This window comes from Suncus etruscus, chromosome 1, assembly GCF_024139225.1.
Source record: "Suncus etruscus isolate mSunEtr1 chromosome 1, mSunEtr1.pri.cur, whole genome shotgun sequence".
Taxonomy (NCBI): domain Eukaryota; kingdom Metazoa; phylum Chordata; class Mammalia; order Eulipotyphla; family Soricidae; genus Suncus; species Suncus etruscus.
In genome coordinates, this window is record NC_064848.1 from 95,315,551 (window position 1) to 95,341,001 (window position 25,451).

The following is a 25,451-nucleotide window of genomic DNA, read 5'->3' on the forward strand; positions in this document are numbered from 1 at the left end:
GAAAATACATTTAAGGTAAAGGCAAAAGCCATCCTTCCTTCTAAATATAATACATTTTGGAGAATTTAGTTATCTCTATAGTTACCTTTCTGTATTTCAAATTAGTCCTTTGGCATTTCCAATTGGCTCTGCTGCCATCACCTCTGATAAAAAAAATGTAAAGCATACTTTTGCAAAATATCTTGCCTTCATATTTAAGACTACTTTATAAAACAAAAGCAGGTCTAAAACTGGAAATATTGAAATTAAAGAACATATGAGCATTCTGAAGCTACCCAGCGAGCGGGTGAGTAAGAGGTGGCTAACCGTGGGGACTGCCAGGTGAAGTGCTGATTGACTCACTTGCGGAGTCCCTGCCTGGCTGTGCTTCTTCTGAGGAAACTGAGGACCTGAAGGGAGCCCTGCCCTGTGCTTCTCTGTCTTTTCTGAATCCTTGGAACTCTCCTCAAAGCCCTGAAAAGCGAACCTCCAAAAACTGCATTCTGAAGCTACCCAGCGAGTGGGCTGAGGACCTGAAGGGAGCCCTGTCATGTGCTTCTCTGTCTTTTCTGAATCCTGAGACTCTCCTCAGAGCCCTGGGAAGTGAACCCCAAAAAAACTGCATTCTGAAGCTACCCAGCGAGCGAGCGAAAAAGAACACCATCGCAACAAGAAGAAAAAATCACACTAAGAACCGTGCTGGATCACAGAAGCAAGCATTTCTCTCCGGACTGTCTTCTCTGCTGCGTGCTCGGGCCTAAGATTTGATCCTGTGTGAGGCTTCATCCACGGAGGACTCCCCTCCCTTAGAGGCAAGTCGGCCCATCCAGAAAGGGCGGAGCCAGAGGAGAGTGGTGCCTGCATCATATAGCCAATGAATTCCACCACAACACGTAGAAGAACATATGATCATTATATGATCTTTCTGATTTGTTCATTTTTTTCTGCTATACTATCTACCAACAAGTTTAAAATTATTTTTCTATTGTATGCTAAAATACATTATTTTGGTCATTCCTACCACTGAATTTCCTGACAGCCCTTATTACTTCACCTGGATAGCTGAAAATCAAATGATTTCTGGTAATCATAGAGAACATGATTTTAGAGAGCATGTCAAAAAAGGAAAAGATGTTGATATTGTTTAATATGGCTTACAGACCAATTCAGGAAGGGTAATGATCTACCCAGAAGGAGGGGGAAAACCTCATTGTTTAACAAAGATTTTATAATTGTAAAGTGTTAGGATCTTTAAAGTCACAGTCTGAGAGAGAGAGCGAGAGAGAGAGAGAGAGTGAGAGAGAGAGTGAGAAAGAGAGTATGAGAGAGAAGATTACTGAATGAAGGTTGCACAGACTATAAGTACAATGGAACTGGAATAATTTTCACATGTGATGCTTCTACTATGTCTCAACATTTATCCACTGGTATTTATAAATGTATGATTTTCATCAATTTTACCTTATTTTATTTCACACTTTGGTTCCTGGAGATCATTTTGTATTGAATGTAAAAATGTGAAAATTAGAAAAAACAATAGAACATCATTTTGTCTAACCTCTTTTTGTTGTTGGTTTTCAGCTAAATAAACCGTGGCTCAGAAAGGAGAGAAAGAAAACCACTCTCGCTCTCTCTCACACTTTTTCTCACTCTCTCTCTCACTTTCTCTCTCTCTCAGACTGTGACTTTAAAGATCCTTACACTTTACAATTATAAAATCTTTGTTAAACAATGAGGTTTTCCCCCCTTCTGGGTAAGATTATTACCTTTCCTGAATTGTAGGCCATATTAAACAATATTAACATAGTTTCCTTTTTCTGGCATGCAGATTAATAAAAAAATGACTTAAAATAGTTTTCTGATTCCTAAACTTATACTTATTTTCAGTATAGACTCTGTATACAGATAAAAAATGTCTGCAAGTATAACAATTTCATGAAAAATTAGCTTTGAAAGGCTATAATGCTTCATATCAAACAATGTCTTAATGGGGATTATGAAATGGAGTGAATGACTTTCATTCTAAATACCCAAGTCTCAATAATCTAAAGGGAATTTTTATTCTGAAGTTGAAAGTAGATACATATTAAAATTATGCAAAAATAATTTTCTAAAAATCAGTATTTAGTTTAATTTATAAATTAAATATTTCAAACGTAAGACATTATTGTAATATTCAATATTATAAAAATAGAATATTTTGATGAAAAAGTTCTTTAATTTAAAATTAAAAACCCTATTTTTTCACCTTAAAGAAGAGAGTGTTCAAGGTCTAATAAGTAAAAAAGAATTCTGAGCACCTAACTACAAAGTAGAGAAAAAACATGCTTTGATGAACTAAAAAGAGATGCCTTTATTCAATTAACATTAAGATTTTATGTCAATAGTATAAAATATACCTTAAATATAGCTTAAAAGTTAGCATGAGTAACATCAATCATCTATTCCCTAAATACTGAAATTTCTACACGTTTTAACATAGCCCAATTTTTAAATTTAAGTATATTTCATAACATCCAGTTAATAATAATGGAAAATTATAAATATTTCTATCTGTCACATCAGCAAAATTTCATGTTATCTAGTAATGCAGACAGATTGCAATTCACACATGGCATAGTTCAAGTACATAAATCTGTCAACTAACAATTAGTACTGAATAAGAACAGAATTGGGTATAATTGTGACAATATAAATGATGTCATTGTTGATATTTGTTAAGCAATCTAGCCAATTATAATATATTTTATGCATACCTTTCATACATATAAACAAGGAATTAAAATGTTAATACCCTAATGATAGTTAAGGTGACAAAATAAAATGGCATGCCATTTCCCCTCCCAAACTTCAATGATGACAAAAATAAAAATGTAGCTGCAGAAATAGCCATTTGAAGAAATTGGTCTGATTATTTTCCAAGTTTGAATGGCCACAGTATTTAACTAAAGAAAATGTGAAGCAGCATCAAAAAACAAATTGTCAATGAAAAATGAAAAGAGTTCTGTGTTTAAGTACTAGGGAATCTGGCTGAAAGTAGATTCAGATCTACTCTTCTATATTTGCTAAGTATGGCCTCAAAGTGATACATACATCAAACTAATTAAATTAATGATGTCATCAAAGTGAAAAAGTAAATCAGCTATGGAATAAGGCCTCTTACCTCTTGCTTGTCTTCCAGGCCCACAGCCCTCTTGTGCCCCAGGGCTATTCTGTTGCACATTCCAAGGGACTAACTGGCACCTGCGCCATTTGTGAGTCTTCCACCTATAAGAAAAATAATGTCTATGAAAGAGAAACAAAATGCCAGATGAAATAGTCAAAAAAATAGATTAGAGACATTGATATCAGACCTGAAAACATAACGAACATAGACAGAACTGCCCATAAAGCTAAAGGCATCTTAAAGATGAAACACCACTGATCAAGCAAGTGGAACCAAAGATAAACAAATGGGACTACACTAAATGAAGAATCTTTGGCACCATAAAGAAAATGAAGACTGTGATAAAAAAGGATTGTCTATGGATTGAAAGAAATTATTTACCCAATGCCCACTTGTTAGGGCTTTGATGAAGGTACATGACAACAATATATAGATATATAAAACACTGATAGAGATTTGCAAGGAAATATTATAGCCCTTCAAAAAGGGACCAAAAGATACATAAATTATTACCTATATTATTAAGCATCAGAAAGATGCAAATCAAATAATCAATGAGATATCATCTGAATCACAACAAAAAGAAAAGAACAACCAGTTCTGGGATGGATGTGGGAGAAAAGAACTCTCATTTATTGCTTGTGGGAATGTAGATTGACCCAGACAATTGAGAAAATAAGATGGATATTCAAAAAAAAACGTGTGTTCCATATAACCCAGCAGTACTGCTCCTGGGAATATAACCTAGGGGTCCCAAAATACAACATTACAAAGGCATCACAAAAAAGGCAAATGAACCCCTATGTTCATTGCAGTACTATTCATAATAGCCAAAATCTGGAAACAACTCAATTATGCTGAGCCAAATGAGTCAGAGGGAAAAGAATATACATGGAATAATCATTCTCACTTGTAAGATATAAAAAAAGGAAGATGGTATGGTAATAATACCCAAAGACAGTAGAACAGATGGTCAGGAGGACTAATCTATGATAGGAAGTTTGCCACAAAAAGTTGGTGGGTTTAGTTAGGGCAGAGAGTGAACCACTATGACAATAAAAGTTTGAAATTATCACTTTGAACAAGAATTGGATGCCAAAAGGAGATAAAGTGATATTCATGGTACCCCTTCAGTAACAATATGGAAAACCACAATGCCTTAAAGGGAAAAAGAAAAGAGATTAAGTAAGAGAAAGAGAGAGGGGAGAGTGAGAGGAGGAAAGAGAGAGAAAGAGAAAAGAAGAGGAAGATCAAGAATAAGAATAAGAGCCATAAGAACAGGAGGGAGAAGTAAGAAGAACAAGAACAATAACAAGAGGAAGAAGAAAGAAGAAGAGAGAAGAGGGAAGAGTAGTAGTAGTAGTAGTAGTAGTAGTAGTAGTAGTAGTAGTAGTAGTAATAGGAGGAGGAGGAGGAGGAGGAAGAAGAGGAAGAGGAGGAGGAAGAAAAGAAAGTGGAAGAGGAGGATGAGGAGAAGGAAAATATATGCCATAGAAGCTGGCAGGGTGAAGGGCATGAGGGAGACTAAGGACATTGGTGGAGGGAAATGTGAATTGGTAAGATATGGGTTTTGGACATTGCATGACTGAAACTCAATATTTATCAACCTTGTCGCTGTGTATCTCAAGGAGATTCAATGAAAATTTTTATGGAAATAGTACCTGACAAATCATATAAAGAGGCAAGGAAACATGAATTTGACTACTGAAAATTGGAACTTATTTGAGAGAGCTCTCAGTCTTACCCAAATTTTATTTAGATCTCTGTCAGGTATTTTAAAACTCATATAAACATAAAATACTTCTATGGATAAGATAGTTAATTTATATAAAATTTTACAGGAATTAACTCTAAAGACTTTTCAGTGATTAAGGATGCCAAGAGTTGTACCAGATAGTCTCAAAGTTATGCATTCCATTTAAGCAGAGTTTTTAAACAGTGGTATTCCATTTAATTCAATGAAAATAAGAAAGCATAACTATGATGTTTTGTTTATCAATATAGGCAGGATAACTCATAACTTTTAATTTTAAAAACAATACACTTAATGTAAACAAAAACTTCAAATAAACATTTGGACTAATAACTATCCACCATGTTAGCACGCTGTTATCTCAGAAGTAAATGTTAAGAGGTAAAGTTTTCTAACCTTTATTCTAAATTGATATTCTATGATCATATGGTTCATCAACTGATATCATATTTTATTTATTGTCAGTATTACAATGACAAACTATATTCAATTAGGACTTTTATTTGGTGATTATGAGGAAACCATTCTCTAATCATTATCAATATAATGATAGTAGCTTCATAGTTTTGATACTATTTATAAGTATTATTTGAGTTAACCACAAATAAACAGATGATTTTACTAATATGCCTGGGATATAGATATAGTTTTATGAGTCACAATGCCAATGTTTATGACGAACACAGTGTTTATGCTCTAGAGCTAGAGATCAATGTCTAGGCTCATTCTCTATTAGGGGTCTCAAACTCGCGGCCCACGAGTTGTTGCAGCCCTCCGTACAACATTTTGTGGCCCGCAGCCGGCCTTTAAATATGCGATTTATATTCAGTAAGTGAATAATCATGAATACTGCGATATTTGAGTCTAAGTGTAAAAGAATTGCTTCCTAAAGCAAATGCATTTCCTATTAACCACTAGTCTACACATCTCAGAGCTTATGTTAATTTATGAAATTTATCCAAATTCCTGAATATAGTAATACATAGTTTGAGTATTTACATAAATAATTGACTTCCTGGAGCTAATTTCAGTAGTAAAACAGCTGGCCTTACAAAGCAAGAGAACACACATCCAACCATACACATCTCTGAATATATAGATCTGGCAAGACATCATTGACTTCCTTTTCTCATTGTGCATAATAAGAACTCTCAAGATTTTCTCTATGCATCATACTCAGTGCTTTCCCTAGAACTCTGTTACCTGTAACTTTGGCACACTGGAGGAGCCTCACAGGACTTCTCTTCATAGAGGGGATCCATGCAGTCGTGGCCTCCATTGGCTGGCAGCTGAATGATGACTCGGTGCCGAGACTGCTTCTTGACCCGAGAGTCCCCTGGAATGAAGCAGCCTTTAACCTCTGTACTCTGCACCAATGAAAGAATCTTCAAATATCACCACCTGTGTGTGAAGAAACTACATGGCCTCCAGCTACATATGCTTTGACATCCCTGAAAGAGTAGTCTCAACTAATTCAATGCCCTCTTCAATTGCCCGAAGACTGCATATATTGAGAATTCAATCAATTTATATTTAAAAAATATGAAAGATGGAGAAAGCAGTTCCATAGTTCACTAGCTTTTCTAATGCAGGTTACAAAGTAATTGCTCTTGTGTAGGTTTCTTTCCCTTGAGAAATATGTCAGATCTAATTAATTAAGAAATTAATTAATTTCTTTTCCTCTACTATAAGTTTATTTTCATGCCATCTCACATAGATCATTTCACCACGTGGGACACATTCACATCTAATGAATCTTTTTTAGGAGAATATATTCAAATTTTTAATCTGAGATTTTATTTCATTATTCATTTATTTGAAGATACGTAGGTTATAAATTATTCCAGTCATGTATCGTTTGTAGAAAAAGTCTAAGATGTCTACTCAGGCCCATTTTAAAAGCTAGGGTTTCTGATTGCTGCAGTCTGCTCTCCTCTGTGTCCTATTGATACACTACACTTGTCAATTATGTCCTGATATTGCAGGACACTTTATATCTTTTCTAAAGGAAAATTCATTCCTTTAAACATAAAGTAGACTACATACTTGGAGTATGTAGGATAAATACATACTATCATACCAATAGGATATTGGAAAAGATAAAGTATGCAGAGCAAGAATTTCTGGTTTTATTGATTTTTTTTTTTTTTTGGTTTTTGTGCCAGGCCTGTCAGTGCTCAGGGGTTATTCCTAACTCTTTGCTCAGAAATTATTCCTGGCAGGCTATGGGGACCATATGGGATGCTGTGGATTAAACTGAGGTCCGTCCCAGGTCAGCAGTGTGCAAGGCAAACGCCCTATCGCTGTGCTGTCACTCCGGCCCCTAAAATTCCTGGTTTTTTTGGGGGGGCCACACCTGGCAGTGCTCAGGGGTTACTCCTGGCTGTCTGCTCAGAAAATAGCTCTTGGCAGGCACGGGGGACCATATGGGACACCGGGATTCGAACCAACCATCTTTGGTCCTGGATCGGCTGCTTGCAAGGCAAACGCCGCTGTGCTATCTCTCCGGGCCCAATTCCTGTTTTGTTTTTGTTTTTGTTTTTTTTTGTTGTTGTTTTTGTTTTTTATCTAATTAAATTAGCCACTAGTCTTCCATTGAGGGTGAAGTAGTAGAGATTGAGAGGTGGGGAGAGTTCAGGACACATAAAGACTGAAAAAAAAAATGGTTTGTTGTAAAAATTTACTTTCAAGATTCCACTGTTGCTTACTCAAAAGGTAATCGTGCTCTGAATAAAATAAAACTACTTTCTGGTTTTGATTTTCATGTTCTGCCCATCCATACTCCCTATAAAGTGAGAATGCTACTGTATCTTTAAGGATACTTAGCTCTTTTATTAGTCAAAGTTGATAATATGATTTTAAGACAAATGGAGGAGGGGTGAAGAATGGTAAAGCTATCAAAATAGCACAACAAATTTTAAATGTTTCCTAGATTTCTTCACAAAGTTCTTTTCTTCCTGATATTCCTACTAATACCTTTGAACATCTTAGAAAATATTTCTATTTCCAGTGGAAATATTCACATAAAATTAATTTAATCATTTACAATGAATAATTTAGTAACATTTAGGGCATTCATAATATGCAGTGACCATTTCTATTCACTTATTTCTGAAGCATTTACACTATCCCCAAAGAAAACATCAGATCCATTATGCAGTTGCTTCTCCTCCCCAAGCTCCTGGTAATGACCAATATGCTTTCCATCCCTATAACTTTACCTACTTGGACATTTGTTATAAATGGAATCATTGTTTACTTCTGCCTTCTTTCTTTTAGCTTACTGATTCCAAGATTGTTCTACATTTTGCATGTATCTGACCTTCTTTCCTTTCAAGAGCAAATAGTGTTTCACTGTATGTATAAACCACAATTTGTTGATTCATTCATACATTAATGGACAAAGAGTGTTTTTTTTTTTTCTTCTAATTTTGGCTATGACTAGAGCTTCTATGCAGGTACATACATTTGAGTTCCTGTTTTCAATTCTTTGGAGTTACATACATAGGATAAAACATTTCAGGGTCATGGAATAATTCAATATTCAGGTTTTTAAGAGACTTTTTCCTTTAAGTTGTACAATGCTATTACGTTTTTGTTATCATTCTAATATACTTGCCATTTAATAAATTAGGAAATCTACTCAATTTTTTTTTCTGTATAAAAATATCAGGTCTTATAATAGGCAAAATGAAATTACACATTCAGGTTATGAAAGGGTAAGTACCTAAAATGGAGAATACATGAGATTAGCTTTATAAAATAAACTTCAAAATTAAAAATAGCAATAATCATTATAATAAATAAAAATTATGGTTAAATACCAATGGAATTTACTTAGTATTTATCTTAAAGATAATCATGTTGACAATATTATTTATATAAAGTAGCTTAATATTTTTTCTTTTATTTGGGTATCCTTTAGCTGGTACTATTTTGGGCATCCAGTATGGTGGTACATGCACTCTACAGCTCCGGGAACTTCATAGCAATGAAGTCCTTGATAGTTGATTCTTCTTCGGGGTTTTCTTACTGGGTCACAGAGACCCTAATGTTACTTTTGTTTGTTTTTTGTTTTGTTTTGTTTTTGACCACACTCGGTGATGCTCAGGGGTTACACCTGGCTTTGTGTCCCATATGGCTTGGGGGACCATATGGGACTCTGGGGTATCCAACCGTAGTCTGTCCTAGTCAGCCACGTGCAAGGGAAATCCCCTACCGCTATGCTACCACTCCGCCCCTTATGCTATGTTGTTTCTGTGGTATTTATCCTAGAGTTCTATTGTATGTTTACTTATTTTGAGGATTTTTTTCCATCTTCTGTTGATTTATATTAAGGCTCTTATGTTGCATGGAGGTATTATGCAGCTTATCTTCCAGCTCATTGATTCTATCCTCTGTAGCTGCTACTCTGTTGGAGGACTTCCAATTAGTTTTCATGGAATGGAATGGATGTTTCTTTGAGTTCTTTGAACATCCTCAACATTCCCTCTCTAAACTCCTTATCAGAGAAACTAAATACATGGCCGAAGCTAACTGGGTCTTCAGAACTATCATATTCATTTACTAAGCATGGCGTGGTTCAGCATTGTTTTTAATTGTAACTTTGAAGTATGTTGGGGTTTCTTATGTGTTGTGCTGGGGCTCACTAAAGAAATGAAGACATTTGCAGCCATGCTGGTCTGACCTCTTCAACTTTGCAGGCCCAAATTTTTTAGTATTTCAAGTTGTATATAAAATCTGATTTTGGGAAAGCATTTCTCAATATGTCTACTGTAAGGTTGAAGAGATATAGGACATGACTATATTTATAAAATAATTTCCCAAGTAGTGATTTTAATAGTGTTTTACTGGTGAGCATACATTCTCTTAATCCCAGGATATTTAAATGTTTACATTTTTAAATTAACAGGAATATTTGGAGGCAGACAGTCTTTCAGAGAGTGTGATGCTGGATTATTTTGTGCGTGAAACTCACTATTAACAATTTTGTAAAACAAAAATATGACTTGACTATCACAATTTTGAGTACTTATTGTTAGCAATGCAATGTGATGTTCCTATAGTGAAATGGAAAATTATCAGATTAGTCATTCCTGTCTAACTATGTAGGAAATTTCTTTAAAAATTAAAATCAGGGGGCCAGAGAGATAGCATGGAGATAAGGCATTTGCCTTGCATTCAGAAGATCGGCGATTCGAATCCCGGCATCCCATATGGTCCCCTGAGCTTGCTAGGAGTGATTTCTGAGCATAGAGCCAGGAGGAACCCCTGAGCGCTACCCCTGAGCGCTACCAGGTGTGACCCAAAAACCAAAATTAAATAAATAAATAAATATAAATTAATTAATTAAAATCAGAACCATAATACTTAGAAAATGCTAAGAAGTACTAAAATAGAATTTTTGGAGATGGTATTGGTAATCTAATTTTTATGGTTTTCTAAGGAACTGTGATGCATTTGATATTTAGTGGAATAAATGATCCTTTGAGTCTCATACCAATTAAATTTCTAGGGTACATGAGTGACTTTATAGGAGTACTGCCATTGTGGGAAAACTTATACTATTAAAGACTGACTTAACTATTTTAGTGAATAATTGAAAAACATCTGATAATGGAGTAGGGATTTAGGGACTGAAAGTAGTAAGTAGTAGAGAATTAAAGTAAGTGAAAATATTATCATGGACTTTTTAATTATAGTTTGAATGTCAGCTTCAATTTTTATGTACTAAATATCTTCTAGAAAAAAATCTAATAAGACTTAAATTGAATTGCTAATGTATTTTCCATCCTTTATATTGCCAATGGCTTGCCAATGCCAAGATTACAAATTCTATTAGTAATTCAGAGTAAGAAAATTTTTGTTTCCTATCTACACTTCTTATCTTTTGTTAACCAGAATCTCAGATTTAGTTTTGATTTCAATTGAAGAACCTGAACTTTTCTTTAATTTCCTTAATAAAACTTTTTTACCTGTTTTTTTTTCCAAATTGCCCATTTGCTAATTATCTCCATTTCTTAATTTGCCTTTTGTTTTTTTTTTCCTTTTCCTTTACAACTTTTACTAACATGCAAACTAACAGACCAATCTGCTTATTTGCTCAGCACTGGGAGATGGAAAATATTTTTTGGTTTTGGAGGAATTGGGCCAAACATGGTAGTGTTCAGAGTTGGGTTTTGCGCTCAGGTGACCACATGCATTATCAGGATTAAATGGGGGGTAAGTTATGTGTAAGATAGGAGAGTTAACTCTTATACTATTTCTTTCCCTGATTGATTTTTAATGACGAAAAAGTAAAGAGGCTCAGGTCTTTTATTCTCTCTACCACAGAAGTAAATCTTATGCCAATTATTAGTTGGTCCTCTCCAATGTTTCTAAACCTTCAGGAAAGAAATAAACATGGGACTGAGAACAAGGTTCTAGCAACTACAGGGAACAATGAGTTCTATAAAACTCCTGGGTTCAATGAAGCTCACGAGTAAAACCATGTACAAAAGCAAGGTACTCAAATATTTGGAGCAGTAATCAAATATCAGTGTTACCATTCTACTTTATTAATTGACTTGAGATCAAATATATCACTTAATGCACTAATAAAAAATATGTGACCTCATCACATCCTCTTCAAGTTTTCACTATATATGTATATATACAAAGATTTTGATAACTCACTTTACATTAATTATGGCTTCAGAGTGGAAATAAAATTATTTTTATAAAAACTTCAAATGTCTTAAACTGTGTAGCTACAACATAGAATAATAATTTAAAAACTTCTTATTCTTCCTGAAATGCTGCGAGATCCCATTTCTTTTCCTGCATATTATAATCTAATTTTTAATCTCTTTAATATTAATTTAGAAAGGAACATAGCTCTCTACACTCAGAACATCAAATCTCTTGTAAAATTGAGTCTTTACCTGAAGCATTAAGTTGAAAAGAGTCACTTCTTTGAATTTTCTGTTACTATTGTCTATCTTTAAATATTAAACTTTGGTTAGAACTTTTAGTTATGTGCAGATGCCAGTGTACTTTTAATGAAGCTTGGATTGTTTCCACTTCATACAGTGTGAAAGCTAACCACATGCCATTGAATTATTTTTCTTGCAACAAAAGAACAGTTTCCTCTAACAACTTCAACCTTATTTTTAGTTTTGCAGTGTACAGTAGATAGGGTTTCTCCAGGTCAGCAAAGTTTCCAAGTAATATAGTCCAAAGGAAATCCTTTCTTCTACCCACTAGACTTTCTTATTTCCGCAGTTACACAACTATAATTATTGTCTGTAAGTCTGAGTGTTTGGTTTAGCATTTTCAAAAGCCTTTGTTATATAGGGACTCCAAATAGCTCTATAAAATAGAACAAACAGATGGATTTTCTGCTCCTGACTAGCTAACAAACATCCCAGTCAAGAGACCAAAGAGTTTTGCCTAAATTATAGTAATCTCTGAGCATCACTGGGTGTGGACCCCACCAAAAATAAAAAAAAAATTTCTATATTTTAAGTGAGATTAAATTTTTTTGTTGAAATCAGGAGCTATATCTTCTCTACAAGGATACAATGTTTCATTTATGTATAAGCACAAATAAATAAGAAGCTCAGTAACTTTTATATACAGATTATTATCAATATCACTAACATGGTGTTTATAGTTTTTCATATGCTAATTTTAAGTGCCCTAAATTTTGTTATCACCACTTTCACATAAAATTTAATTTTTTATGAAAGTAAGAGATGAGTAAATTTCTTTACACTGTTTTAAAGTCATGTCATTAACATAAAAGTCATTAAAATAACACTACTTGATTTTAAGTGTGGTATTTTTATGAATAAGTTAGTCATTTTTTCTTTTATTTTAGATACTTTCTATTATCCCATATTATTTTCCAATGAAGATATAAACATGAGAAAGATTTACTTGATTTATTTTTAATGAATTACTATCACAATATCAATTTAATTAAATCTTTTCTGTTTTAATATTTTTCTTTCAAATGGTTTACCAAGTCAATTTTTATTTTAAAATATTTTACTAAAAATAAATAAAACATTTTACACAATACAAGGAAATATCCAATTAGCTAAGAATTTTTTTCACTTTTTTTGCTCAATTATACTTTTAAAGGTGACTATATATATTTAGAAATTATTAGTAAATGGTCCTATCTCAAACAACCCCCAAAATAAAAAATATCAAGACTAAACTTTGCAAGCATATCAATTTGATATAGTTATGAATGACCAAATCTATAAATATTAACACCAAGAAAATTATGATTTTATTGCTAGCAACCAAAGATAATTTTGAACAAAATAATTGCATAAGGCAAGAAGATATGGAAAAGCACATTAGACAATAACATTGCTTTGTGAGGCTATACTGATTATACAGAAGGTAAGGTGATTGCCTTGCATTCAGCCGACCTGGCTTCCACCCTCATATGGTCTCCCAAGCCCTGCCAGGACTGATCTCTGAGCTTAGAGTAAGCTCTGAGCAGTGTCAGATATGGTCCCCCAAACAAACAAAAATAACCTTGGTTTGTTTGTAAATTTAATGCCATTAGTAAGTTTACAATTAATTCTTTTAATTCCTTTTATTCCAAAGGCTGCCTTAAAATTTCTTTTAAATAAAAATATTTTATTTAGTTGTGGTTGATCTTACCTAAAATTTCATGGATAAATAAACTGAAACAAAGAAAGAACTTATGTTTCACCCATATAAATGGCAATAGCAGAAAACCAATTCTTTATACAATTTATAACTACATATATCTTGAGGATTCAAATAAGTTTGGGCTACTTAAAATAGTTGTCAAAGTTGATTATTAACTGTATCTCTATGAGTCAAGTAGCATAAATAAAATAAAAGCAATTATAAAAACTATTTGTTAAGACAGCAAAAAAATAAAAAAGCAGAAGGCTGTATAACTTCTGATATTGAGAGAAATTTGCTATTATTGTGTAAATTGCCTCTAGGATGTTGTTACCTTTCTCAGTAGCAAAGAGAAAAGATTCTATCCTGCGGTTAAATAATAAATTTATGGCAAAATGTCATGGCAAAAAATCTACCATGGTTATTAAAGTGTCTCTATAAATAACAAAGACCCAAAAAAGCAAAATACACCTCCCAAAACTAAACTGGGTACATATTCCCAACTTGTAAATGCCTCACAGCATGTTAAATTGTTGGCAGATTTACGACTTGACTATTTTTCTCTTTCCTTTGTTCTTATCCCTGCGGCTTCAGTAGACTCTGTAGCTAATCTGGTTCCATGGCTACTTGGTGCATTAAGTAGTTAAAAATACTGGAGAAAATACAGCGATTCTTTTAGACACATAAAAATTACTATACTTAAAAAAAATCAGAACAAAGCAACTAACTAATCAACAGTTAAGTAAAAGTTTCTGGACTGCACTGTTTCTTTTATCAGTATCCCTAGAGCGTTCAAGTAATCTTGAGGCCTTATTTGGTAATTTTTAATCTATTGCTGCTTGGCCAAGCAGTGCAGGGTTTAACAAGGCCAAACCAGGAGACTTGGGATGGACCAAGAGATGCGAGGTATTGACTTTAAGGCACACGACAGACAAATACTCCAGACCTTTGAGAGATCTTCTAGCCAACATCTATTTTAGTTTTAAGCTAGTTTTGATCTGAAACTCACTTGCTAGACACATCCAAATATATATGGCACTAGAAGAGTACTGTTTCCTTGAAAAGCAAAATTTTATTATTAAATAAAAATTATACAGCTTCATGTAAGATTCTTAGGCATATACGCTCAGCCAGAACAACATGGTAGTCATGGTGAGTGTTTTCTATATGAAAAATATGTAGAATGATGTGTGGATCTCACCTTCTTTGCAGGAAGTGGGACATAATGTCCAGTCACTATATGGGGTCACAACACAGTCCTTCCTACAAGGAAGGAGACAAGGCCTCACTGTTTCAGGTCGGAGGCTCTCAGGACATCTAGAAAAGCAAAAAGCAAAGGAAAATCAATTGTTCTACTTAAGAACTCAGAAAACCAGGAATTTTTATTTTTTAGAATTTTTATTGCTAAAAGTCATCAATATGCAATGTTTAAGTTTCAGAAATCTTTTTGCTTTTGACTAGACTATGAAGCTAAGTTAAATATTACAAACTGAATCTAAATTAAGCATCTCAAACAAAAGGCATTAACTGATAATAATAGTATTATGAGAGAAACATGCAATAATTACATAGTAATAGATCTATTATACATGTATATGTTGTCTTACACAACCTATAGGAGATTTATGAAAGTTCAATTTGCCAGATATAGAACCCAATTCTGTATCTCTTTAAAATATCGATTCACAGGGCTGGAGAAATAGCTTGGAGGTGGGGGCATTTGCCTTGAATGCAGAAGGTTGGTGGTTTGAATCCTGGCATCTCAATATGGTCCCCTGAGCCTGCCAGGATTGATTTCTGAGCATAGAGCCAGGAGTAACCCCCAGCACTGCCAGGTGTGACCCAAAAACAAAAACAAATAAAAATATATAGAGACTCACTACAATTATATATTTCAAATTGTGTTATAGTTTATCAAAAATTTAGAGTATAAAATAAATCTATAATGCAGTATAGTCTATATATTGCATATGTGCAAATAATTCACAAATATTTTATGACATATAAGAAATAAAAATGTGGGAGACTTGGGACATTGGTGATGGGAATGTTGCACTGGTGATGGGTGGTGTTCTTTACATGACTGAAACCCAAACACAATCATGTATGTAATTAAGGTGTTTAAATAAATAAAAAAAAAGAAATAAAAATGTTAAAGGTGTTTAAAATATTATGATAGGATGTTTTCTTTGTTCTCAATTTTTTTTAGTTCTTTATACTTCCATTGTATCCTGAATAACAAATAATGGAATTTAAAATTTAAATTTTTACAATATTTTTAAAATGAAAAATACATATCAATAGAATAAACATTAAGAGTAATTTAAATAAAAATAAGTTATTGTTTTGAAATAAAGCAAAAACAATTTTTTATTTTTATGGTGCTTGGGATTAGACCCAGGAGTACACATCTAAGGCCAGTGCTCTAGCACTGAGCTATTCCTGGTCACTAAATGATTTCTAAATACACTTAAAAACATCACATATTAGGTATTAGGTATACAAAATATTAGATAATGACAAAACCCTGAACTATCTTATTTTTATAGTATTTTCACTCTCTGAAAGATAATCTTAAGAAGCTGATGAATGGGTTTTTAAAAACACATTTCAGAGCTGGAGAGTTAGTATAATGGGTAAACAATTTACCCATATGCATATGATTTGAGTTTGATCCCCAGAAGCTCATACAGTCCATGGAAACCCTTCAGGAGGGTTTTCTGAGCACAGAGCCAGAAATGTCCTACGAAGTTTTAGGTGTGGCTCTGAATCAAAACAAACAAACAAACAAACAAAAATTAAGAAACCTATCATGCACATCATGCACATATGATTTTCCATTATCTGTCAGTTATTAACCATTAAAACAGGATAATTTAGGACAAACAGTACATAACAACATTATGAATTCTAGGAAATTATCTTTTGAGGTCATATAGTTTTTGAGAAGTAAGCTAAAGGCAATGGAAGATTTAAAGCAAAGATCCGCTATAACTGTTGCTTGAAAAACATTAAAAATTTGTGTAAGATTTAAAAAAAAAAAATCCGTGTGTGTGTGAGGGGATCGGTCTCCTAAACCCTGCCAGGAGTGATCTCTGAGCACAGAGCCAGAGTAAGCCCTGACACACCTGGATGTAGCTTAAAGACTTAAAAGAAAATTTTTCTTTTAACAAGTTAATCATCATTTTAGAACAGAATTATAAAGAATATCAACACATTTCAGTACTTTGCTGAATTGATTATTCTAAAATTAATAATTATGAATCAATTAATTATAAATTAATTATTATGTATCTTAACCTCCTAAGATTTGTTTGTAGTCTGGCAGTCAATACTTACTTACTCACTACATGCTTAGGCACCGTGTGTCTTGCTGGGGATCAAAAAGGCAAATATATCATTAGAGTTGAGATTATAAATGATAATAATTACTAATTTAACCTGCATTCTTAACTAAGATGTTTCTTTTTTTTTTTTTTTTTTTTGGTTTTTGGGCCACACCCGGTAATGCTCAGGGGTTACTCCTGGCTATGTGCTCAGAAGTTGCTCCTGGCTTGGGGGACCATATGGGACACCAGGGGATCGAACCGCGGTCCGTCCAAGGCTAGCGCAGGCAAGGCAGGCACCTTACCTTTAGCGCCACCGCCCGGCCCCCACTAAGATGTTTCTTATGGTAAAGTTTACATTCATGCATATTTTTAGAACTTCTATGGAAAGAACTGTGGATTAGGAATTATTACTGAAGAGCAATGCCTTTCAGCAACGTAATTTTATAACTTGAACAACTCTAAATTAACCAATTTCTTGCTCTTCAAATTTCAGTTCTGAATAAATCAATAAAATTTCCAAAGTTATCACTGCTATCTTAAAAAATTGTTTTTAGTTTAGAAATATCCACAGCATGATACTTGGCTGACTGTGGAGAACAAAATTACTAACAACAAAGCTGTTAAATGAACATGAAGATAAATTACACAGCTTTGATTATATCCAATAAAATGAATTCAGACTTCCTTTGGAGAGACAATTGATTCCATCAATATGTTTCTTTTCTCTTTGTACTGTTTGTATTTTTTATTTGTGGTTTAAATCAAGAGATTGATTTTTGCCCAAATCTTATTCAAGGTCAAATTAAAGAGATGTGATAAGAGTTGAAGTTTGTTACTTGGAGGATAGATAAGATCAATAACATTGATTTTACCATTGCACAATAATCTGTTTTATTAAGAGGAGTTTAAAACAATGTTTTATTTGCATTTTATTTCAACTGTCTAGTACTGAAATACATTCTCTCAATTTAACCTAGCATTGAAATGCATTCAGTAAAATTAACCAGTGCAAAAGGGGCAGGGAAGTTTGTTTATTTTTGAATTCACAGTATTTGTTTAATTTTTCAGAATATTAAAGGCCAAACAAAATCTATATGATTTAATTAATCTATAACACTATCTGGGTCATTAAATAAAGGCTGCAAAGACTAAGCAAAATTTTAAGTGGATTATTTTGGTGATTATTGAGGCTTTAGATATTTTTCCCATTGAATGACTCAATGGCATGTATCCAGCAGGTTCTTTCACAAAGCTTGAATACGTGCATGCTTATGATTTAGCAAAACATTTTGTAATTTGTTTTAAATGAGAAGAACAACAACATCTGAGAGGCAATGAATTGTAAAGTAGCAACAGAGTGACCTTACTCTTAAAACTCAGCATAAAATCCTCACCTTGTGCCACAAAGGTAAATATTTACCCTTGCAATAAATTTTTCCATATGTATTTTTCTCATCAAGGCCCAAAATCTTTAGGAATTGGGACACCTGCTGTTATCACTATTCCTTTTTATACATCCATTACTTACCTGAATTAGAATGATCACAACTTACTCATTACTTTTATTAAAATGGTTTGGGGATACTGATTATGTGGGTTGTTTTTTTGATTTATACCATTATTTTGACATGTATTTTCTAATTTATGTCCTAATGTAAAATTACATAAGCAAATTATGCACGTGGCAAAATACACTAATATCTGGGTCCCTGACCAGATAAATATAACCCAGTAGAAGACTTATCTTTCTCCTGTAGTTTTCTACCTCTAGGGGATATTATTATTAATCCCATGAAATACTAAGAAGAAATTCAAATTTTAGAGAGAAAATAGTTTTAATAATTGTTGAGAGCTTATGGTTACTATTTCATTAAATTCTTGTGAAGGACTTTGAAAACAGAATGCAAAACTAATTAAATAGATGCTTTAGATTACATGTCATATTCAAGCTCTTGTACAAATATTGAAAAATTCTGGTGACTTTTATAATAAAGCAAAGTTGACTGGCTTAATATTTTGTTTCACAAGGCTAAGTGATTTAAATTTTAAAAGATTTGTGCAATTATGTCATATAATATATTAAAGAAATATAATATAAGAATATATTATTAACAATGATTTATTCATTTCCTCTGACAATTGATTAGCACAGTTATGTCATATCTTGTTTTGGTTTATATTTCTCAAAAAGCACTTGACAATTCTCTGGTTATTTTTATACTCCCATCTAGAAATGAGTTTGCCTTGTTTACATTATTTCTAACTTCTATGAAACACTGATGCTTTTCCTACTTAATTGTTATAGTCATCATATCCCAAGTTTCTTTCTCTCGGAAGTAAATAGCATGCTATCTTCACCACTAACATATATAATTAATTTGTCCTTAATATTTTAATACATAATTTTCTAATGGAAATAACAATCTCATCATAAAAGACTACTACCCAATTAAACTACACTGGCAGCCTCCATAGCCTAAGGGTATATAGACAATCATGGATGACCTGCACTTAGGACTTTGTGTACTGTCATTATTGATCAGCCAAACCCAGAGTAAGCATTTCTCTCAATGCCTTATAGCTTAATAAAAAGAGAGTGCTACTATAAAACTGAGAATAGGCCTCATATAGAAAGATTTAGACAGATTTTATGGATCTCAGGTATTTTTTTTGAAGTGTTTGAAGTTGTTATAACTTTATCAATCACTAAAGTTCAAAACAAACATGTTACTCTTGAGGACAAGCCTGAAAAACATCAAAGTACTCTGTTTTATGAAGCCAGTGAGCCAGATAAAATCCCTTAGGTGACTGAATGAAAGCTTTGCTATTGTCCAATATAATGCTCTTACTTTTTGGGTCCCACTTGTCCTACATTGACTCGCACACAGATGACTTTCCTTGTTTGCATGCCAACAGAACAAGAAGCTTCCCCATTCCAAGTTGTAGTTGAGTTGAAGGATGAAACCGAAGTGTCTTCAATGCACTGACCCCATGGACCAGTCTGCCAGTGGTATACAGTACAGGGATGATCATTGCAGCTACGTACTTCTTGCAAAGCACTGCTATTTGGACACTGAACACCACCTACACAAATGGTCAAGATGGTAACAAATTAGATATGGTGTAGGAGAAAGGCTTGCATTCTCTGTTACTTGGAAATGAAAAAGGATAAAAATTAGACCTATTACACAATTAGCATATAATATGTAACAGTATCAGATGCATGTTACAAAGAAAAACTGCAGATTAATTTTACTTCATTTAGCATGATGTCACTTCCTCAAAATGTGCATGAAAGATATCGTAATTGCTTTAGAAGTAAGGCAGGAATAAAACTGGAAATAAAACTTGTAGTGAAAGGTACCTCCCTGCACAGAGACATTTTCTCTCTTATCGGTAGGGAGATCAATTAATCCTGTCAATAAATTGTGATAGCTTACTAAAATAGTAAAATCCAAACTTTTAACAATTACCTTTTCTGTCTTCAATTTCCTTTGATTACTGTTTCTTTGTCTAAAGGTATATGAATTAGCAACTTTTTTTATTCATAAGGGTCCACAGTTTATAGTCCTATATACACAATGTCTGAATCTATATTACAGCAGAAAAGACATTTGTCTCCTAAATCCCATACAATCCCGAGACCATCATGAATGACCCTGAATGCAGGTCCAGGAGTAAGTCCTGAACATTGCTGTTTGTCACCTTACAACTAAACAAACAAAAGAGTGTGCACATAATAGAAATGGTTATTTCATATCAGTTTATTAGATCAGCAGAAGAAACCAAAAGAGGGGGAAGAAGCCTCTCAACCTTTCTCTACATTTTTCTGAAAAATACAGATTAGGGAAATGGAGATAATTCAAGAGTCAGAACACATATTTTGCAATCACAATGTCCCAAGTTGGATCCTCAGAAACACAGGATTCTTGGAGCACACTAGATATATAGTCCTGGCGATCCTGAACATTGATGTGGTGACTCTGGTGGTTCACAGCACCAGTTAGCACAAACACAGCACATCTCTGGCTAGATTCACAGGGTATATCATTGGAAGTAGCCTTTGGGACCCCTAAGTACTGCTCTGTGGTAGATCTTTGTTATTAGAGAATATGGAAGACCTCAAATAGTTAATTAAGCTATAAATTAATCATATGTGATTATTGAGCATGAAAAAGAATATTTAGACTCTAGATGGGAAAAATCCACAGATTCAAATGATATTATCGTAAATTTGATTTTGGGGGAGGCCATACCCGGCGATGCTCAGGTTTTACTCCTGGCTGTCTGCTCAGAAATAGCTCCTGGCAGGCACAGGGGACCATATGGGACACTGGGATTCGAACCAACCACCTATGGTCCTGGATCGGCTGCTTGCAAGACAAACGCCGCTTTGCTATCTCTCCGGGCCCTATTATCGTAAATTTGAAATCTTTGTTTTAAATATTTGTTTTCAGTATTTTAAAGACTTTAATGACAATGAGAAATCAAAGTTATAAAATTGTTCAATGCACTCTGATCTCTCATAATTGTATTGGAAATATATTATTCATACCACTGTATTTCTTCAAAGCTAAGATGTTGCTGGCTCTGTGATAGAGCATCATTTTTTATGTCCCAAGAAAAGAAATAGCTGAAAATTGAACTATGTTATACAATAATCTTTGTTTTTTTTGTTTGTTTTTGTAGGGCCACACTCAGCAAATGATCAAAGTTTACGCCTGCCTCTCCACCCAGGGGTCATTCCTGGTAGGGGTTGAAGAATCATATAGAACAGGGGTGGCAAACAAGTTCGACACCAAGAGCCAAAATTTTAAACTGTGAGAGCCACACCACGCAATGACCTGACAAAACAGACAAACGCTCACACAAATTTTTAACAATAATCTATTAAACACATATTGCATTTTGCCATCTTAAGTGAGGGTAAAAATCCTGCAGGGATGGTGAGGGTGTGCTGCGTCCTCCACACTCAAAACTAACAGCAAGATGTGACCCAACATGTGACACAGGGGTACCCCGCTCGCTGAAATCCACATGCACAAACAGTGATGACTGTCACGCCTGATGCTAGGTGCCAGCTTTTAAAATGTATCAAGAAACAGTAATTCCAGAGATAATAAAAGATAAAACATATGTCTTTTAATCAACAGTATATGATGTGAAAATGTCATAGAACTCTTTTAGTGGCCTGTTCCATAAGTACTTTGTATGTTGAACCTTATTTTGTATTCTCATATGTTCAAAGAGTTAAAAATTACAGGTTGGACTAACTTCTATATGATAATGGCTATAGTAAAGATAAAAAATTCATAAACTCCAGATCTTTATAAGATGATATGTGTATGCCAATTATAAAAATAAAAATATATATAACATAATATAATCTATAACATATATATTAATTGGCGCCATACCCAAAAGTACTCAGGGCTTACTGTAGAGTAAGTAAAGTAGAATTATAGCAGAACTTGTGTTTTGTATTTTATTGGCAATTTGATTTATTTAAAACTGATTATTATGACTATTTACTTAAATAGTCAGCCTCTGAATATCATTTTGGGAATAGAATATAACTGGTTGCTATAAATATTTTTAAATTATTTTATGGTACTGGAATTTATTGTTGAAAGACATATTAATTATTGAGTCCTGGTTGGGGCTGGATGATGGTGAGATGGATGGAGGGTGAGGCCTTTCTCTGCCAGCCTGGGCCACGCGCCTGTGCCTGCAACTCCCTCCAACTGGGTTCAGGATAGCCACAAGGAAATGATCCACAGGCAGTCAGGTTTCAGGAGTATTGATATTGATATTCAGGTGTATTAATTATATACCCTAGCCACCTAAGCTAACTTTTTAAGCAAACTCTCATAAGTTGCCCTGGCATCTCCCTGTTTCTGCCAGCCACCTCTGAATCCTCTCTCAATCCTCCCCTAAAATTCCCCTTCTGCCTCTCAAGGTGAGCAAAACAGGAAGTCAAAGAACCCTCCCAAATGTTGGCAAGTCTGCCTCTCAAGGTGAGCAAAACTGGAAGTTGGGGTAGGGGAGTAACATAATACTATTAATTGCACTTTTCATCGATACTTCATTTTAACAAGTCAGCCATCACCAGTAGTCATTGTCCCAAGGACCTCCCCACACACATATAAGCTCAGTTTTCAGACAAAACCTTCACAGATGACTGGCCATTTTTTGTTCTTTGACTATGATTTTTTTTTAAAAAATATCATATTTTAGATATATTTCTTTCTACTCTCTTTTATGGAATGATTACACATAGGTGAATAAGCTAATAAATAAATTGGTTTCTCACAAAATTGGAATCAATTGTAAATTGAGAAAATATTTCTAAAACATACTCAATTTTATAGGCACATAAATTAAAAACTAATATTATAGATGAATCTGTGACAATATATTTTAAGTTCTGCATGAAATTAATAAATCCTTCAAGTGCAAATCTTAGTAATAGTAAAGAAAGCTAAGTAAAATATAAGGGGAAATTTAATATAGTCCTATTTGTATATATTTGCTTCCACTTGCTTGATCAACGGTGTTTTATCTTTAAAGATAAAACTTCAAGATATCTTCAATGTCATGGAGAGATCTTCCTGAGTTCTCTATGTATCTTATGAAGTCTAATATCAAATTATTTAATTAATTTTTGTTTGTTTTGGAATACACCTGGTGCCACTCAGGAATTACAATTGGCTTTGTATTCAGAAATTACTCCTGGCAGACTCTGGGTATTTTATGGGATTGAACCCTAGTGGGCATCATGCAAAGTGTTCCCCACTATGCTATTGCTCCAAACCCTCTTTAAATAATTTTGATTTGACTTTTGTACATATATTAGAAATAGTTCAGTTAATTTTTTCATATGTAGTTAACTAGTTTTCGCATCACTGCTTGTCAAAGAGGCTTTTCTTGTTCCAATTCATAGTTCCTACTTTTTTTTTTTTTTTGGTTTTTGGGCCACACCCGGCAGTGCTCAGGGGTTACTCCTGGCTGTCTGCTCAGAAATAGCTCCTGGCAGGCACGGGGGACCATATGGGACACTGGGATTCGAACCAACCACCTTTGGTCCTGGATCGGTTGCTTGCAAGGCAAACACCGCTGTGCTATCTCTCCGGGCCCCCTACTTTTTTTTAATGAGTGATTAACTGCTCTTAAACCTGAGGATCTGTTTCAGAATATCAATTCTTTTCTATCAGTCTGCAGGTATGACTTTATTCTACTACCATGTTGTTTTAATTATGACCTCTTTGTTTGAAATTGGGGGAAATAATCTTTCTATCTTCTTTTCCACAGGAATTGTCTTAATTATTCAGGGGTTGGGAGGATTATTGTTTTATATAAATTTCAGGTGAGTTTGATGTATTTGAGAAATGTCACGAGCATCTTTATAGGGGATGCACTAAAATTGTACAATGCTTTCTAGAGAAAAGCCATTTTGAAACTACTCACAATCCATGAAGAAGGAATATTTCCATTTACTCCTGTCCTCTTTACCTTGTTTCTAATCTTTTATTTTAGTTAAAGAAGGATTATTTACAAAGTTTATAATTAAGTTTTAGGGACATTATATTTCAACATGATATTTTAATGCCAATACCACCACCAGTGTCAACTCCCAACACAAATATTCCCATAATCTGTCATCCCCCACCTTCTGCTTGCCCTTTCCCACCTGCCACCTTAATAGATACATGATGAAGATTGGCGGTTGCAGCTTAGATATCATGTTTTCAGAGTTGTTCAGTCTGTATTTTGGGTTTATAACTAGACCACTCTCCCACAGCAGCAGTGAAATGGAAACTCTGACATCTGTTGTCCCATTACTTGCCTTTCTTACCTGTTTCCTTCCACTTTGATTTTTTTTCTTCTTTGTCCTTCTTCCTAAGCTCTGGAGTCAATGGTGATCTAAGTATTCCCTCATTCATTATATTTCCTCTTTTATTTTTAAAAGTAATGTTATGTAGTTTTCTTTGTATAGGGCTTTCACTTTTTTTCAGTTAAGTTGATTTCTGAGTAACAACTACAAAAAGAACTGTTTTTATAACCCATCTTCGCTTTCAGTACTTGTATATAGGAAAGGCATGCATTTTGATATTAATTTTTAGTCTACCACATTGCCATACAAATGTATTGTTTGTAAGAGCTTTATTTAGAGTCTTCTGAATTTTTTTAAATAAAGTATAATGCCATCCACAAATAGTAAGAGCTTCAATTTTTTCTTTCTTTTTTGATGTTCATACTATCTTTGCTATGACAAGCACTTTCAGTCCTATATTGAGTGGAATTGAATGAATGGATAACCTTGTGTTATGCCTCATCTTAGAGAAAAGGACTTTAATTTTTACCCATTGAGTATGGTGATTGTTATGAATTTGTGGTAAATATTTTTGACTATATTGACTAAATTCCTTCAATTCTCATTTTTTGAGATTTTTTATAATGAAGAGTGCTATATATTATTAAATGCTTTCTTTACATCTATTGCTACGATCGTATGACTTTCCATTGATATGCTATATTACATTGATTACTAAAATTAAGAAGTTCTGCA

General features: G+C 33.8%; 1 protein-coding gene across 1 annotated transcript in view; it reads right to left on the minus strand.

Moving 5' to 3' along the window:
- The window catches only part of THSD7A (thrombospondin type 1 domain containing 7A), a 320,868-nt gene that overhangs the window by 79,373 nt on the left and 216,044 nt on the right, over positions 1-25,451 (minus strand). Inside the window, exons 8-11 of the mRNA XM_049776115.1 lie at positions 19,732-19,966; positions 14,755-14,870; positions 6,102-6,234; positions 3,143-3,246 (exon numbers count right to left, since the gene is read on the minus strand). Coding sequence (XP_049632072.1) covers positions 3,143-3,246; positions 6,102-6,234; positions 14,755-14,870; positions 19,732-19,966 — 588 coding nt within the window. The remainder of the gene's footprint in view (positions 1-3,142; positions 3,247-6,101; positions 6,235-14,754; positions 14,871-19,731; positions 19,967-25,451) is intronic.